Raw genomic sequence first — 14,387 nt, forward strand, 5'->3', positions numbered from 1 at the left:
CACATAACTTCACACTGATTTTGTCCTCTTCGCTAGGGAAAACTCTTTTCCCCTTTCTAAAACATGCTAATCCCTCTGTCGTCTCGGTTGCTGGTAGGCTATGTGATCTGTCCCTAACCCCATTATCTATTTTTGTGCTTCCTTGTGCTGCCAAGCCCCTGACGTAATGCTTCGGGTTAATTATTCGCATGTGGAAAGCAATGCCGAGTCTCTCCTCTGGTACAACACGAGTAACCTAACTGCAGGAGAAAAAGTTAAGTCAAGATGGCAAAACACACAGATGCAGAGTGAAGGGGCACCGCTGCCCACAATTTAAAACTTTGTTGCGCCCCGTCTTGCGATCAACACCACCGATGCAGTTGTGCATGGAAGTGAGTAACGTTTTAAACATTTTCTTTGTCACTTTTTTACCAAAGTTCTGGAATATGTTTGTCGACTATCTTGTCTGAACTGCTCTCGCCGAGTTGGCTGTCCAGTAGGCTACATCGGTAATAGAAAATATGCTAACTTAAAAAACGGTGATACAGTAGGCTAACTTTTTAATAGGGGGAATACAATGTGTCCAGCTGGACGTTTAATTTGCGGGGAAATGCTTAACGCTTGGGTCTGGCTCTCTGGAGTTTATGGAAACTAGACTGAATATGTATTGCATTACAGTGTAACATAGCTAAGCATTGGGCACATTTTTGGGAATGTTCTAGATTGCGCATTTGAGACTCCTCAATTATTTAATGTAGATCCCTATTAATTTTCCTCGCGCCGAATCGCATCACCTCCACATTTTTCCAAAAGATCTAGCCTATCCTCGGTGCTCGTGTAGGGCAATGATTGCGACATGATTGCCCCAGTGCTGATGAAGCAAAGTGACCGTTTGAGACCTGTTAGTGCTGACATGGACCTATTTTTAAGGTAATATTTTTTTTAAAGAATGCGGTCTTTTCATTCAGGGTACTTTCAGTTTCGCCTAGTTGGCAGTCTACCGAGTATACAGTCTACAGGCTATTTTCGAGGCAATGTGTGGTGGAAAGCAATCATTTATGCTTTATCATATAGCTTACAGCAGGGACCCTTTGAACATAGCTGTCTGTAACATTATAATGTAAGGGACCGGCGCTTTTCTCTTTGGAAATAGCCTACCAGTCGGGATGTTGCGCCAATTACTACTGAGAGAGGGCTACTTTTAAATGAGAAGTATGACGCATACAGGCTTTGTTTCAGTAGGCAATGGGTGTCACTAATCTCCTGGTTTCAATGTAAAATGGTTTTTAAATAACAGTCTATTTCAAGTCTGCAGAGAGCAGTGTTGGCTGTCACATTTCCTCTGCATTTGGAGTTCACAGTCGGTAAAGACTTTACTAGATGGGTTTTGGACGCCAAGCTGTGTGTGTGTTACTGACAGACCATGTGTGACAGTGTCTCCCAACCAGTTATTTCCATCATTTCAGATCTAAATGGGATCCCTGTGGAAAATGCCAACAAAAGTAATGCTGGTGTGACAGCGCAGAGTGCAGGAGGAAAGCCGACTCTCCTGTCTGAATGTTAACACCCCCTGGTGCAGATGCACCTAGGAGAGCACCGTGCCACCACTCCCCTCAAGCTGAAACTTCAGTACACCTGCTTTTCTAAAAGCCTGGATGATGCTACGCCATTTGAACTGAGCACAACAGCTCAAACCCCTCCTGCTCAAAGTACATATTTCTGCTCCACTCAACATCAACAACAAAAACAGGCAAAAAGAAGAGCACATCCATCACAAGCTTTGACCAAAGTTTAACCACCAGAGCACCAAGTTAACTCAATTCTCCCGTGACACCAGGAAGGTCGCTAACTGGTTTCCCTGTTCGGCCTGGTGCCTGTGCCCCAGACCATGATGTTTCGCGACCAGGTGGGCATCCTGGGAAGCTGGTTTAAGGGGTGGAATGAGTGTGAGCAGACGGTGGCTCTGCTGTCGCTGCTGAAGCGGGTGTCGCAGACCCAGGCCCGTTTCCTGCAGCTGTGTCTGGAGCACAGCCTGGCTGATTGCACCGAGCTTCACGTGTTGGAGGGAGAGGCCAATAACCCAGGTAGGCACACCGACACACACACCATCTCCATCTTGACTGTCCATTTTTAAGTGGATAATGGAGATGCTCCGTTGAAGTTGGCCGGGAGAGGATTAGTGATTTTGGCACTGGTGCCACTTCACACACACACAAACACACATTTGAAGGTATTGCTCATGTCATTCCCTGTAACTACCTTACGTCCTTCCACAGACAGCGAAGGGTTAACCGTGCCCATTGCCAGAGTCGGTGTAATGTGGCATGGCAACAATGAAGTCATAGCATTAGCTGGCCTGGCATCTTTGAATAGGACACCAGATCACACACGATTCCAGTGTTCTACTGTGGGGTTAAATCGGTTAGGGGTGGTGGTGGTCTGGTTTGTTGCATCAGGTTGGTATGTGGTCATGGAAACAAACACCCTGGCAACCAAACCGGCTCATGAAAAATAGAGCGCTGGCTAGTGTGGTGTGATGATGAGAATAAACACTGCGTCTGTACTGATCCAATGTCTACAGCTGTATAGCCAGGACCACATCTGTCGGTCGGCACTGCTTTAATACACATTAAGAAACCGTCCGTAAAGATGGATATGTTATCATTTCCCCCTACACAACACGCATACACACACCGCAACATGGGATTCCCATCAGAGTTTCTAGTGGGCAGTGGCTGCCTCTCTCTCAGCCTCTCTTTGCACTGTGTTCTCCCAGTTATATGAGGACGTTTTAATGCAGTACAGCCCCTGTTATTGTTCAATATAGATTTGGAAACATTAATGACGGACTGTATGAAGTTCTTAGGTGGGTCACGCCCAAGCCCTAGTTGGATGTACACTGAGATCAAAGGATGCTTTTTTTAATCCAAAGTGATTTATAGTCGTGCTTACATTTTATGTATGGGTTGCCCTGGGAATTACACCCACAATCCTGGTGTTTCTTTCTGTCTACACTGATATCAAGCGTATGGTTGTCTGAATCACATTGTTATGTTCATTGTAATGTCTTCAGACACAGAAGTGTGGATGGCGGGTTAAATAAATTCAAAAAGTCTCAGGCAGATTTAAGATGTATCAATTCAAGTCTTTGATGTCTATTTTATTGTTGTGAGAAGGTTGGAAAAATATGCATATTTGTGGTAGAAATTGCATGTGGCCCTCGCAGGGTTAATTTGTAGCTGGAAGATCTAAGTTGAGTGGAAAGGTTCAACTATTTGGAATGTACTGTACTAATGAAAGGAATCCAGAATGTACCTACTTATTTCACTGCATGAAGAGGCTGCTTTGTTCTCCGGACAAAGTGATGCAACTTATTTGCTGCTTGTCACAGCAAGTCAAGAGCCCAAAGACTGATGATCAGTGTGTGACTGTGTGTGTGACTAGGTTAAGGGAGAGGGGGGGTTCATTTTAGTCACTGGATGAGGTCACACTTTATTTGGATAAACCATTTGTAGATGCTCTAAAGATGGTCATACTCTCTGTTGATAAGCAACTGCTTGGTAAGATAACGGTTCGTTTTACAACAAGGGTTAAGGTTAGGGCTAGCAGATAGTCTGTAGATGCTCTACAGACTAACAATCCAAAGAAAGTTTTACCGACATTTAATTTCATTGCGATTTCACCATTGAATTTCTACGGAAGATTATCAGACCTATTGTTGTGCTGATCGAATCTGGAAGTTACCTCTGTTCAAGTCATTTTACCTAATTGTTTTTTGTTGTTGTGCTGTGGCTCAGTCCTTACGTGTTTTTCTATTCTTTTCTAGTTCTACTAACCCTCTCTCTTCCCTCCCTCCTTCATGCTCAGAATCTTTTTTCTCAATCTCCCTCCCGGTGTGATAAGCACAGCAGACGTATTTTTCTTATTGAAAAAGAGAATGCACCGCTTACACGTTCCATTATCCTATTATCCTCCACTGTCATGTTCAGCCTATTACTATCTAGGCTAATATCAGTGTCTATATGTCCAGGAATATCCACTTAAAAATGAACAGGTGCTCTGTTGGTCAGTACTAAGAAGCAATGCTAAGAACACCGTAGTCATCTTCTATGGGCAAAATGGAGGGCTGTCGTATTTGAGATTGTCTGCAGTGTCATTTCACCATTCTAGTACCGCAGGGGACGAGTAGCTGGATTGGTTCAGAGTTGGTAGCGCCGCTTGCTCATTCAAAAGTTGGGGAGACGAGGATGATGATTCAGTGTGGCACAGACATGATGGCATAGCCACCTCAGGGAGCTGTCAAGTAGCATTAGGAGGACCATAGTCTTTACTTGTAAAAAGGTATCATGAGGACTTGTCAGGAACTGGTCGTGTCTGATCTTATTCTAGCCTGGTTTCAGATCTGTATGTGCTGTCTTGTTAACTCCTATGCAATGGTCATTGTGATTCCGACGACAGAATGGCAAGACAGCACAAACGGACCTGGGACCAGGCTCATCTCTTGGCACCTTTCTCAATAGATTGGTTCACTGCATGTTGTAGCCTAATAATAATCTGCTGCTGGTCACCTCATTTCAGATGTCATGGAGGGTTGGGCGATTTTATCAAATGAATTTGAATAAGTTTTAACGCGATTTTCTAAATGCCTGTATCGCAAGAATGAATGTTTTTATGCGTGCTTATCTTTTTGGCCTCGTCTCCTTCGCTCCTTCTGTGCTTGTGTGCACTGTGCACCTTACCACTCGCACACAGACACCAAGCCCCTCCCTCTGCCACTCACAACAAAGACAAAATAATCACTTCTTCCTCTGACAATAAGCAGTTTAAACTCACTATTTGCATTTGAGCCAACAGAATCGGTCATATGGACGCCAAAACGCTCTGAGACATTCTTGTACTGTAATAGTAGAGAACATAACCTTTCTAATGATACACTTTATGTTTGAACTCCCAAAATGTAGAACAGAGCAGACCCTACTAAAACGGGAGTAATAATAAACATGATTGTGGAAAATGTATGCTCCGTTTCCGTCGCAAGCGTCATTGCGTACCACATACCTCTAGCAGCAATTTAGCCACAGACTTATGCGCTAGCCGTCTGTTTTATACATTTGCAATGAGCATAAAAATACACATTTAGATAAGGAATTGGCAACCTGTTCTCAATATGAGAAATTAGCATCTTTTCCATGTAGGCCACATGATTTCCACATTTAAACAAAGTTCACATGCTATGTTGTTCAAATGGACTGGAGGATGTATTCATAACAGTTCTACCTTGTTAGCAAGCAAATAGATCCAATTTGGCTAGACTTGAAAATAAAGATCAGCTGGCTACTTACTAGCAGGTGGGCTTGAGATTGTTTGTGAGACCTGTGTTAATGTTCTATAATATCTGCTACAAGGAATTTGGTCTTTAGTGGATGTGCATGGTTCTGGTTAAATTTGTAACAAAAATGGCTTATTGCAAAAAAGCAGAAAATATTTGTTTTATATTTAGCCTAGGTATAATTATATAAGCCCTGATTTCTGTTTTAGATGCAGTTTATTGACCTTTAGTTGTGCAACAAAGCTTATTTAGAGAATCAAAAAAATATAGCTATCATGAATCTCCCATGTTTGATTTTTTTTGTTGATATTTAGGCCATATCGCCCAGGCCTAATGTCATGCTTCCCTGCGTTCACCGCTGATGAAAAACCATGGACGGAAAACGGCATTCCTTGCTGAAGTCGTGAATGGGTTCCGATGATGGGGATATTGTCTAGGAATGTGGGCATGGGAAGTAACAGCAGAGGATATAATAGGGCTTTCCAATGGAAGAACGAAGCCATGGTGAAGGGAAATAATATGAAGTTATGTTAGGACCTCTTTAATGTCTTGTATTTTAGGGGTGCCCTTTTTGTCTACCTGGGACAACCAGGGTAATAGTGTATTGTACTGCACTAGTGAACAGCTTCAAATCATTGCTACTGCAAACCCCTGAAGTTCCAGTGGCCAAACAGTATATTGGTTTTTTATAAAAGTAACTTTGATACAAGCTACATGTCACCCAAGATAGACATATATGGGATAGGTTAGTAGAAAACATAGTAACTATAAAGTGAAAGGTAGTAGTGGCTGAAGTGGAATTTGAAGCTGAACCTCCAACTTCACCACCCCTGCTCAGAAACTACTACCACCACTCCTTCCCAGACACCCCCATTCTTCAGTGACCAACACTCCAGATTTGCTCAGGTCTCCCCAGCCTCAACCCTCCTCTTCGTCGTCTTCCAGCTGTTTTTCTGAAGAGGAAAAGTCCCAGTCCCCCGTCCTGTCTAGCAGAAGAGAAAAGAGCCCTTGTCTCTCGTTTGGGTGTTGAACTATTTCATTGCACCCACGCATGAGCAAACAGTTTATTTCTGGCCACTCGGCTCCGTGTTCCGTGAACTCATACGGAACCACAGGAATGGTGGGACGGAGGACCTGCCAAAAAAAAATCCCTCCTAGTCTCCCTCGGAGCAGTCGGAATCAAACGCCACTTTTTCCCCCTTCCCAACACTAACGGCAACACAAAGTCAAGACTTTACTGAAAGAAAGAAACAGTGACTGAGGAAGCTTTTCTTAGTAACTCCTCTGAATGACTTCATTAGGGACCATACTTCCACTATGTAGTTGAGCTTGAATTAAAGTACTTGTACCGACGTCAAGTCAGACATTTTGAATGAGCGTCATAGTTTCTAATTCTAGTACAAAATCGGTAATTGTGATTTTAATTAATCTGCCTACACACGCATCACTATTTTGTTTTCAAGATAAGGCTTGTGCAAGGCTAGTTCTTTATTCCAGCTTTAACCAGGGGTTGGAACCAGTTTAGAAAACAGAACGGAACTTGTAACGAAAGTAATTCATACTGTTCCGGAACAGAACCGTGCATGTACATAACAAGATGCCCAGCACTTCAAGCCTCCTCCTGAACCCTCTCTCTCTTCCCCACACGCAAAATTTCAGTCACATCTTGCGCCATAGGCTACACTTCTCTGTCCATCATGCATGTAAACTAGCCTGCCTGCTCTAGCCACACTGGTGGTGAAGTCATTTAATGAGCTAAATGTAAAAACCTGTTGTCACGGGTTAAAAAAATAACAATATACACTGGTAGTCTTTTGGGCTTCGAACCGGTTAAGAATTTATTTTGCTGGTCGGAACAGTGGAACGAAACAATTTATTTTTTGGATTGGAAAATTGTTGGTTCCAACCCCTGGCTTTGAGTGCCCTGTAGAGTGTTATTTTTTTTGTATTGCATGGTTTATGCAGTCAAGTGTTTTAACTGAAGCAGTGCTGTGGACTAATTTGATGAGTTACCACCAGTGGACAAGTATGGATTTCGAGAGACCTAATTCCTTGAGGATTCAACACAGCATTCTGCACTGAGTGATGTGTTAAGAACCCACAATCCAACACAGACCGTCTCTGACAATCTGCTGCAAAATGGAGCTATGTGATTCTCCCTCCCACTATATTTCAGCCCCAAACCCTTTCGATTCTAACCTTGAGCTGCTGACGCGAAGCTTCTAGGTTGAGACTAATGGAACAACTGAGGGGTACCCCGCCTAAATTACGATTGCGGAAACCTTCCTCCTACAAGTCTCTCTAACCCCTTTTTAGCAGCTGTTTGGTTTGACCAAAGGTGTGAATGGATGCTTCGTCAGCACTTGGTGCCTGAGACTGCGGCATGTAATATTCAGGCTCCACCCTCTGTCTGGACAGGTGAAACACATGGGCAAACCTCATTGATGAATAGGCAGCAGACGCAGACCACAAACCATTTGGTGTTTCCCTATATAGTTTCTACCCTCCCTTCCTCCTGAGGCAGCTGGCCATTTTTGGTGGCATTAAACAGTGCATTTCATTGTATACAGAGGCTTGGGCGCCATCCAGTCCCAACTGTGTGTGCACTCACTGCAGGCACTGCTGAGGCATCAAGAAGGCAAGGGAACACAAAGCACTAGGCACCGCACACATGACATGGGGTTGGCCAGGGACAGGACTGCCTGGCCACTACAGGCTTGTATAACAGCCTTATGGGGCCCACTGTACAGTATGTGATGGAGACATTAGTGCCATTTGATGTAGTTGGACAAACTGGGATGGACTATTTTAGTGGAGTATTTAGCACTTGGAAAGACGTGCTTGTCACAGACTACACCCCCCCCCCCCCCCCCCCCAACAATCTGTCTCACTGCATCGCTGCCAGCCACATCCTTCTCCCCTCACTGAAAGGTGTCAGCCTAGACCAAGCGCCCCGATAGTCCTTGACAGAGCTCATTGGCCGACACAGGGTCACTGTTGTGCTGAGCCAGGATGACAGCAGCAGGCGAGTTCGAGCCCACGGCAACTGTTTCCCGTGAGATGAGCACAAGAGGGGACTTTGACTCTGGTAGCTTGGTAGTGACCTCACTGGTTCCTTCCAGAGACTGGTGGAAGAGTAAGTGTTGCTTCCTTCCCTCTCATAGCCCGAGCCTGGGTTTGAACCAGGTCCCCTCTGAACACGTCAACAGTCAACCTCAAAGCATCGTTACCCATCGCTCCACAAAAGCTGCAACCCTTGAAGAGCAAAGGAAACAACTACTTCAAGGTCTGAGCGAGTGACGTCACCAATTGAAACGCTACTAGCGCGCACCGCTAACTAGCTAGCCATTTCACACCAGTTCCACTCACTCCCTTTGTCTCCAGCAACCATTGATCCGGGTCAACAGCATCAATGTAACAATATTGCTTCTGTCCCTTTCCTTGCCGCAACCTGGGCTGGAACCAGGGACCCTCTCCACACAACAGTTTCTCGCTGGGGACACACTTTCTATTTGTCACTCAAAAAGGTGGACCTAACGAGAGTCGCTGACCACAACCAAAACGAAACATAGTTTTAAGAGGGGTTCTGAAAGACATTCATGGGGGTGTCCACTACAAGTTGAATGGCAACAACAGCTGGGATCTAAAAGACACCCACCATGAGAGCCCACTAAATTTGCCAAGAGGCAAACGGAAGAAAAACCCATACCGAACTTGAAGAGCAAATCCAAAACGGGGAACGATTGTTTTTCTAGAAATCAAATGGGGAGAGCCAACTAAAGGTGTTAACCCTCCACATCTCTCAAGACAACTGGAGCACTGTGCCAGCCGCTCTTAAATATCACCTGGGCCAGCACAGGTGAAACACCTTCTGACTAACGCGATGGACAAGCCAGCACAGGTGTAACACATACTTACTAACGAGGTGACGCTAATCGGTGCACCCCATGTGCTAACGTGCTCCAACAGATTTGTTTTTCTTTTTAAGGTGGTGTCCTGCAGCAAGCTCAAAGGAACTCTGACATTATATCCAAACGAGCTAATTCGAACTAAAACCAAGAAATTCTTGAACAACTTCCCGCGCTGCAAACAGCACAAAAGGGACCCCTTCATATCAGTCTTTCTCAAACCCAAAGCGGTAAGCTCTCAACATGACTTTAAAGTCTGATAAAATCTCTCAAGCACCTTGACACTCTGGGTGGTAGGCACTAGAGGGGCGATGGGTAACACCCAATTGCTGTAGCACTTGCTGGAAGACTTTTGACATGAAATTCAAACCTTGGTCTGATTGCACTACGTCGGCGTACAGAGGCCCATTATCAGCAACCATCACTCCTGCGTTCCAATGGCATGTTGTGTGCCGTGTCTTTGGCTATGCCGGATTAAGTGATATGACATGGTATTCTATAAAATCCTTTCTCCGTAATTAATATTACCTGATTGAGCTAATCATGTAAATGTAATTAACTAGAAAGTCGGGGCACCACAAAATAATATTTATAGAGCTGTTATCTTCCGAATAAACTCTTGAAGACCTAGTAATATTTTACATCAATAGCAGTCAATATTAATCGTCACCTTATTTCAGTCTCATCTGAGAGTTGTAAATTCTTGGTTATCTTCACGAACCCTGGCTAACAAGTTGAATCAGCAATACAAAATTGGGTTTAATTATTTATTTACTAAATACCTAACTAATCACACAAAATTACATATACACAGAATGAATCATACCTTGATTACAAATTACGTCATAAAGGAAAACGTCCCTAGCGGGCGGAACAGATATGACAGCTCGTTACACAAAAGAAAAGGGGGCTGGGTTTGAGTGAAAGCGCAGTAAGACTGAGGAACAAAGGGAGAAGCGATGTCTCTATCGTAAATACAGTATCTTATGCATCTAAATTACCGCCCATTTGGAAAAGGAAAATGCAATAAATATTTACTCTGATCTGCGCTTCGGTAGGTTGGTGGTAGATGGAAGGCCGTGTTGCCCAACCGAGTCCTTTGAAGAAATCTCTGGTGATAAATTGGATACGTTGTAGTAACGTCGTTGTGTGGTAGACGGGATACTCTCTCTTCTTTCCTAGCCCACGTTTCCAGCTGCTGTTGCTAACTCAACGGCTAGGAGGTATCACTTCTGTAGTGAATAAGAGTTCAAAGTTCATACCATTCGCAACCAAAGCTCACGCTGAGGTTGGCTTAGTTCTGTAGTTGACATCTGAACCATTCTGATATCGGAACGTCATCCTAACATCCTCGGAACAGTTAGTTATTTGTCCTTTTAACGCAGAGGCTGCAGACCTCACGTACTTGGAACAGGAGGTTACATTTTCGTCAAGGCTTTATATAGTGGAGGGAGAGGAGGGCGTGTTTTGAAAAGTTTTATAACCCATGTCTCTTCACAGGGGTGGGCCACTGATTGAGCAGAGCCCTAACATTATGAATACCCAACTCTCTCATTTGGAAGCTAAAATTACATTTCACCTCTTCACCAATAATTTTCTATTCAAACATTTAAATTGAACAACAATTCCATGTGACTCCGATAACTACAATGTGCAGACTTTCCATTGTAGAGTTTGTCATCCTATCAACCGAACTGACATCATATTCATTAAGTACCACCGCATATGTTCAATTGGTCGGATTACCAGAATATAGTTAATTTCCCCCCACCTTCTGATGTTCCCAGAATCTCTATGTTAACCAAAGGATTTTCAAATGTCACATCAGCAGGGTAGAAAGAGGAAAAAGGGGGGGAGAGGTATTTATGACTGTCATAAACCTACCCCCAGGCCAACGTCATGACATGTGTTAGCTAATCCAAGTTTATCATTTTAAAAGGCTAATTGATCATTAGAAACCCATTTTGCAATTATGTTAGCACAGCTGAAAACTGTTGTGCTGATTTTAAAGAAGCAATAAAACTGGCCTTCTTTAGACTAGTTGAGTATCTGGAGCATCTGCATTTGTGGGTTCGATTACAGGCTCAAAATGGCCAGAAACAAAGCCCTTTCTTCTGAAACTCATCAGTCTGTTCTTGTTTTGAGAAATGAAGGCTATTCCATGCGAGAAATTACCAAGAAACTGAAGGGGTGACTCTGGGATGCTGGCCTTCTAGCCTGAGTTGCAAAGAAAAAGCCATATCTCAGACTGGCCAATAAAAAGAAAAGATTAAGATGGGCAAAAGAACACAGACACTGGACAGAGGAACTCTGCCTAGAAAGCCAGCAACCCGGAGTCGCCTCTTCACTGTTGACGTTGAGACTGGTGTTTTGCGGGTACTATTTAATGAAGGTACCAGTTGAGGACTTGTGAGGTGTCTGTTTCTCAAACTAGACACTCTAATGTACTTGTCCTCTTGCTCAGTTGTGCACCGGGGCCTCCCACTCCTCTTTCTATCCTGGTTAGGGCCAGTTTGCGCTGTTCTGTGAAGGGAGTAGTACACAGCGTTGTATGAGATCTTCATATACAACATTTAACAATGTCTACACTGTATTTCTGTTCAATTTTATGTTATTTTAAATGATAAAATGTGCTTTTCTTTCAAAAACAAGGACATTTCTAAGTGACCCAACTTTTGAACGGTAGTGTATGTGTTGTGATAATTCTGTTGTTTTCTGTTAATTCATATGCCTTGCGACCTTGAGATATATATTACACACACACATATGTGTGTGTGTATATATATATGCATGCGCCTAAAGGCTGAGACAATAAGAAGACCGTGTCAGAATCATTTCAACCACACCTTTGTTTTATCACAAAGTCGGATAGCAACCTCTGTCTGGTGAAGTCCACCATACTGCTTAGTCTAATACAGTGACAATTAAAATATACCAAAAACAATTTAGTCCAATCAAACTAAATATGATGTGGCTGTCCATGGTTCTGATTTCTGTTTGCGTCCTAGGCTACCTGGCTAAAATGCTTGCTTGCCTAACTTCCATTTAATGGGCAACGTTATCTAGTTTACATTAGCCTTCTACATCTAGCTACTGTACATATTCAACTTCCATCCTCTTAGGCCAGGGGCACAACAATGTATGAATTAATGGTTGGATCAGAATTGCCATTATAATCATAGGCCAGTACGGAGAATTAATTAAAACCACAAGTCCAAAGGAGGACAACAACACAACGAGATGCAACAATTAAAGTTGTTTCTGTTAATGACGTATGCTCTCAAAGCAATTTGATATGAGAGATGCCAAATCCAAGTTGGCTTCCCTTCCCTTTTTTTATTATTATTTGCTGATTGGCAATTTCTTTAACTTTTTTTGTTGTCAAGTGAGGCCAAATGCTTTCTGGCTTCCCTTGCATTCAATGCTATTTTCCTCAGTGGAACAATTGGCAGTGCACATGATGGTCAAGAGAAACTGGTTACCACTCTTTGCTTTGGGTAAAGGACCAACACAATCTACCAGAACCCTGCTTGTCAAAGCAGGAATAGGCTGTAAAGGTGCAACCGGTACAGCTTGGTTCGGTTTATCCGTCCGCTGGCAAACGCAACAGGATTTACAGTAAGCCATCACCACAACATCTTGTTTCAGACCAGGCCAGAAGAAGTTAATCACGATACGATCATACGTCTTCTTGACCCCAAGATGGCCTGCCATACTACCATCGTAAGCCAACTTCGGTATTTCTTGTTGAAATGAAACTGGAACAACAATTTGAGATACACTGGACCAATCGTCTTGCCCAAACGCCATTTTCTCATTAGAGCACCATCTCGGTCAAAGTAACCCCCACGACCTTTGTCAAACTCTGTTCCTTCAGCGGTCCTACAAACTCAAAGGAGAGGTGAACTCAGGGGGTTTACCGAATCAGAGCCAGAGTGACATTTGTTAAAGTCTGATTGTCTAGTGCAGGGATGGGCAACTGGCCAGTTCAATGCATGTGGGTACGCAGACCCACGAGCCACTGCGGCCCCTCATGATGAGTTCAGATTTTGTGGCCCCCACTCATATCAAAGTTGCCTAGCCCTGGACTAGTGACTAGTCTATTTGAGGTGTTCAAACAAAGTTTAAAAACAAGGTACCCTTTTTTCTGTTTTGATGTGTTCTCAACAGCAACTAGCACTGCTGCAAAGACTTCAAATACTGTTTACTTACCATCTGCAACTGGATGTGTATTACCTTTCCCAAATTTGACTAATTAAACGTGGCTTGCTCTTGGTTATGCTACTAATATTTAGCTTTGCCAAATATAATTATTGTGTGCAATAATAGTGTTACATGGTTTTTGAATGACTACCTCATCTCTGACATGAAATATCTATTTGAGCATGGTGAAGTTAATAATTACACTTTGGGTGGTGTATCAATACACCCAGTCACTACAAATATACAGGCATTCTTCCCCAGCACAGGGATTTCACCATGAGGCCAATGGTGAGTTTAAAACAGAGTTTTATGGCTGTGATAAGAGAACTGAGGATGGATCAACAACATTGTAGTTACCCCACAAATCTAATGTAAATGACAGAGTGAAAGAAGGAAGCCTGTACATAATAAAAAATATTCCAAAACATGTATCCTGTTTGCAATAAGGCACTAAAGTAATACTGCAAAAATGTGGCAAAGCAATTCACTTTTTGTCCTGAATAGAAATTGTTTGGGACATTTTGAATACAACACACTACTGAGTACCACTCCATATTTTCAAGCATGGTGGTGGCTGCATCATGTTATGGGTATGCTTGTAATCGTTAAGAACTGGGGAGTTTTTCAGGATAAAAAAGAAACGGAATGGAGCTAAGCGCAGGCAAAATCCTAGAGGAAAACCTGGTTTAGTCTACTTTCCACCAGACACTGGGAGATGATGATTGAACCTTTCAGCAGGACAATAACCTAAAACACAGGCCAAATATACACTGTAGTTGCTTACCAAGAAGACGGTGAATGTTCCTGAGTGGCCTAGTTAGTTTTGAAAATGGTTGTGTAGCAGTAATCAACAACCAATTTGACAGAGCTTGAAGAATTTTAAAAAGAATAATGGGCAAATATTGTACAATCCAGGTGTGCATAGCTCTTCGAGACTTACCCAGAAAGACTCACAGTTGTAATCTCTG

The 14,387-nt window shown here is 43.2% G+C and overlaps 1 protein-coding gene across 1 annotated transcript in view; it reads left to right on the forward strand.

Moving 5' to 3' along the window:
• The first annotated feature begins 234 nt into the window (after positions 1 to 234).
• Positions 235 to 14,387, forward strand: part of LOC120060533 (protein Smaug homolog 1-like) — a 92,646-nt gene continuing 78,493 nt past the window's right edge. Inside the window, exons 1-2 of the mRNA XM_039009923.1 lie at positions 235 to 371; positions 1,446 to 2,063. Of these exons, the coding sequence (XP_038865851.1) occupies positions 1,868 to 2,063 (196 nt within the window). The 5' untranslated portion in view covers positions 235 to 371; positions 1,446 to 1,867. The remainder of the gene's footprint in view (positions 372 to 1,445; positions 2,064 to 14,387) is intronic.

Source organism: Salvelinus namaycush, chromosome 15 (genome assembly GCF_016432855.1).
Source record: "Salvelinus namaycush isolate Seneca chromosome 15, SaNama_1.0, whole genome shotgun sequence".
Classification (NCBI taxonomy): domain Eukaryota; kingdom Metazoa; phylum Chordata; class Actinopteri; order Salmoniformes; family Salmonidae; genus Salvelinus; species Salvelinus namaycush.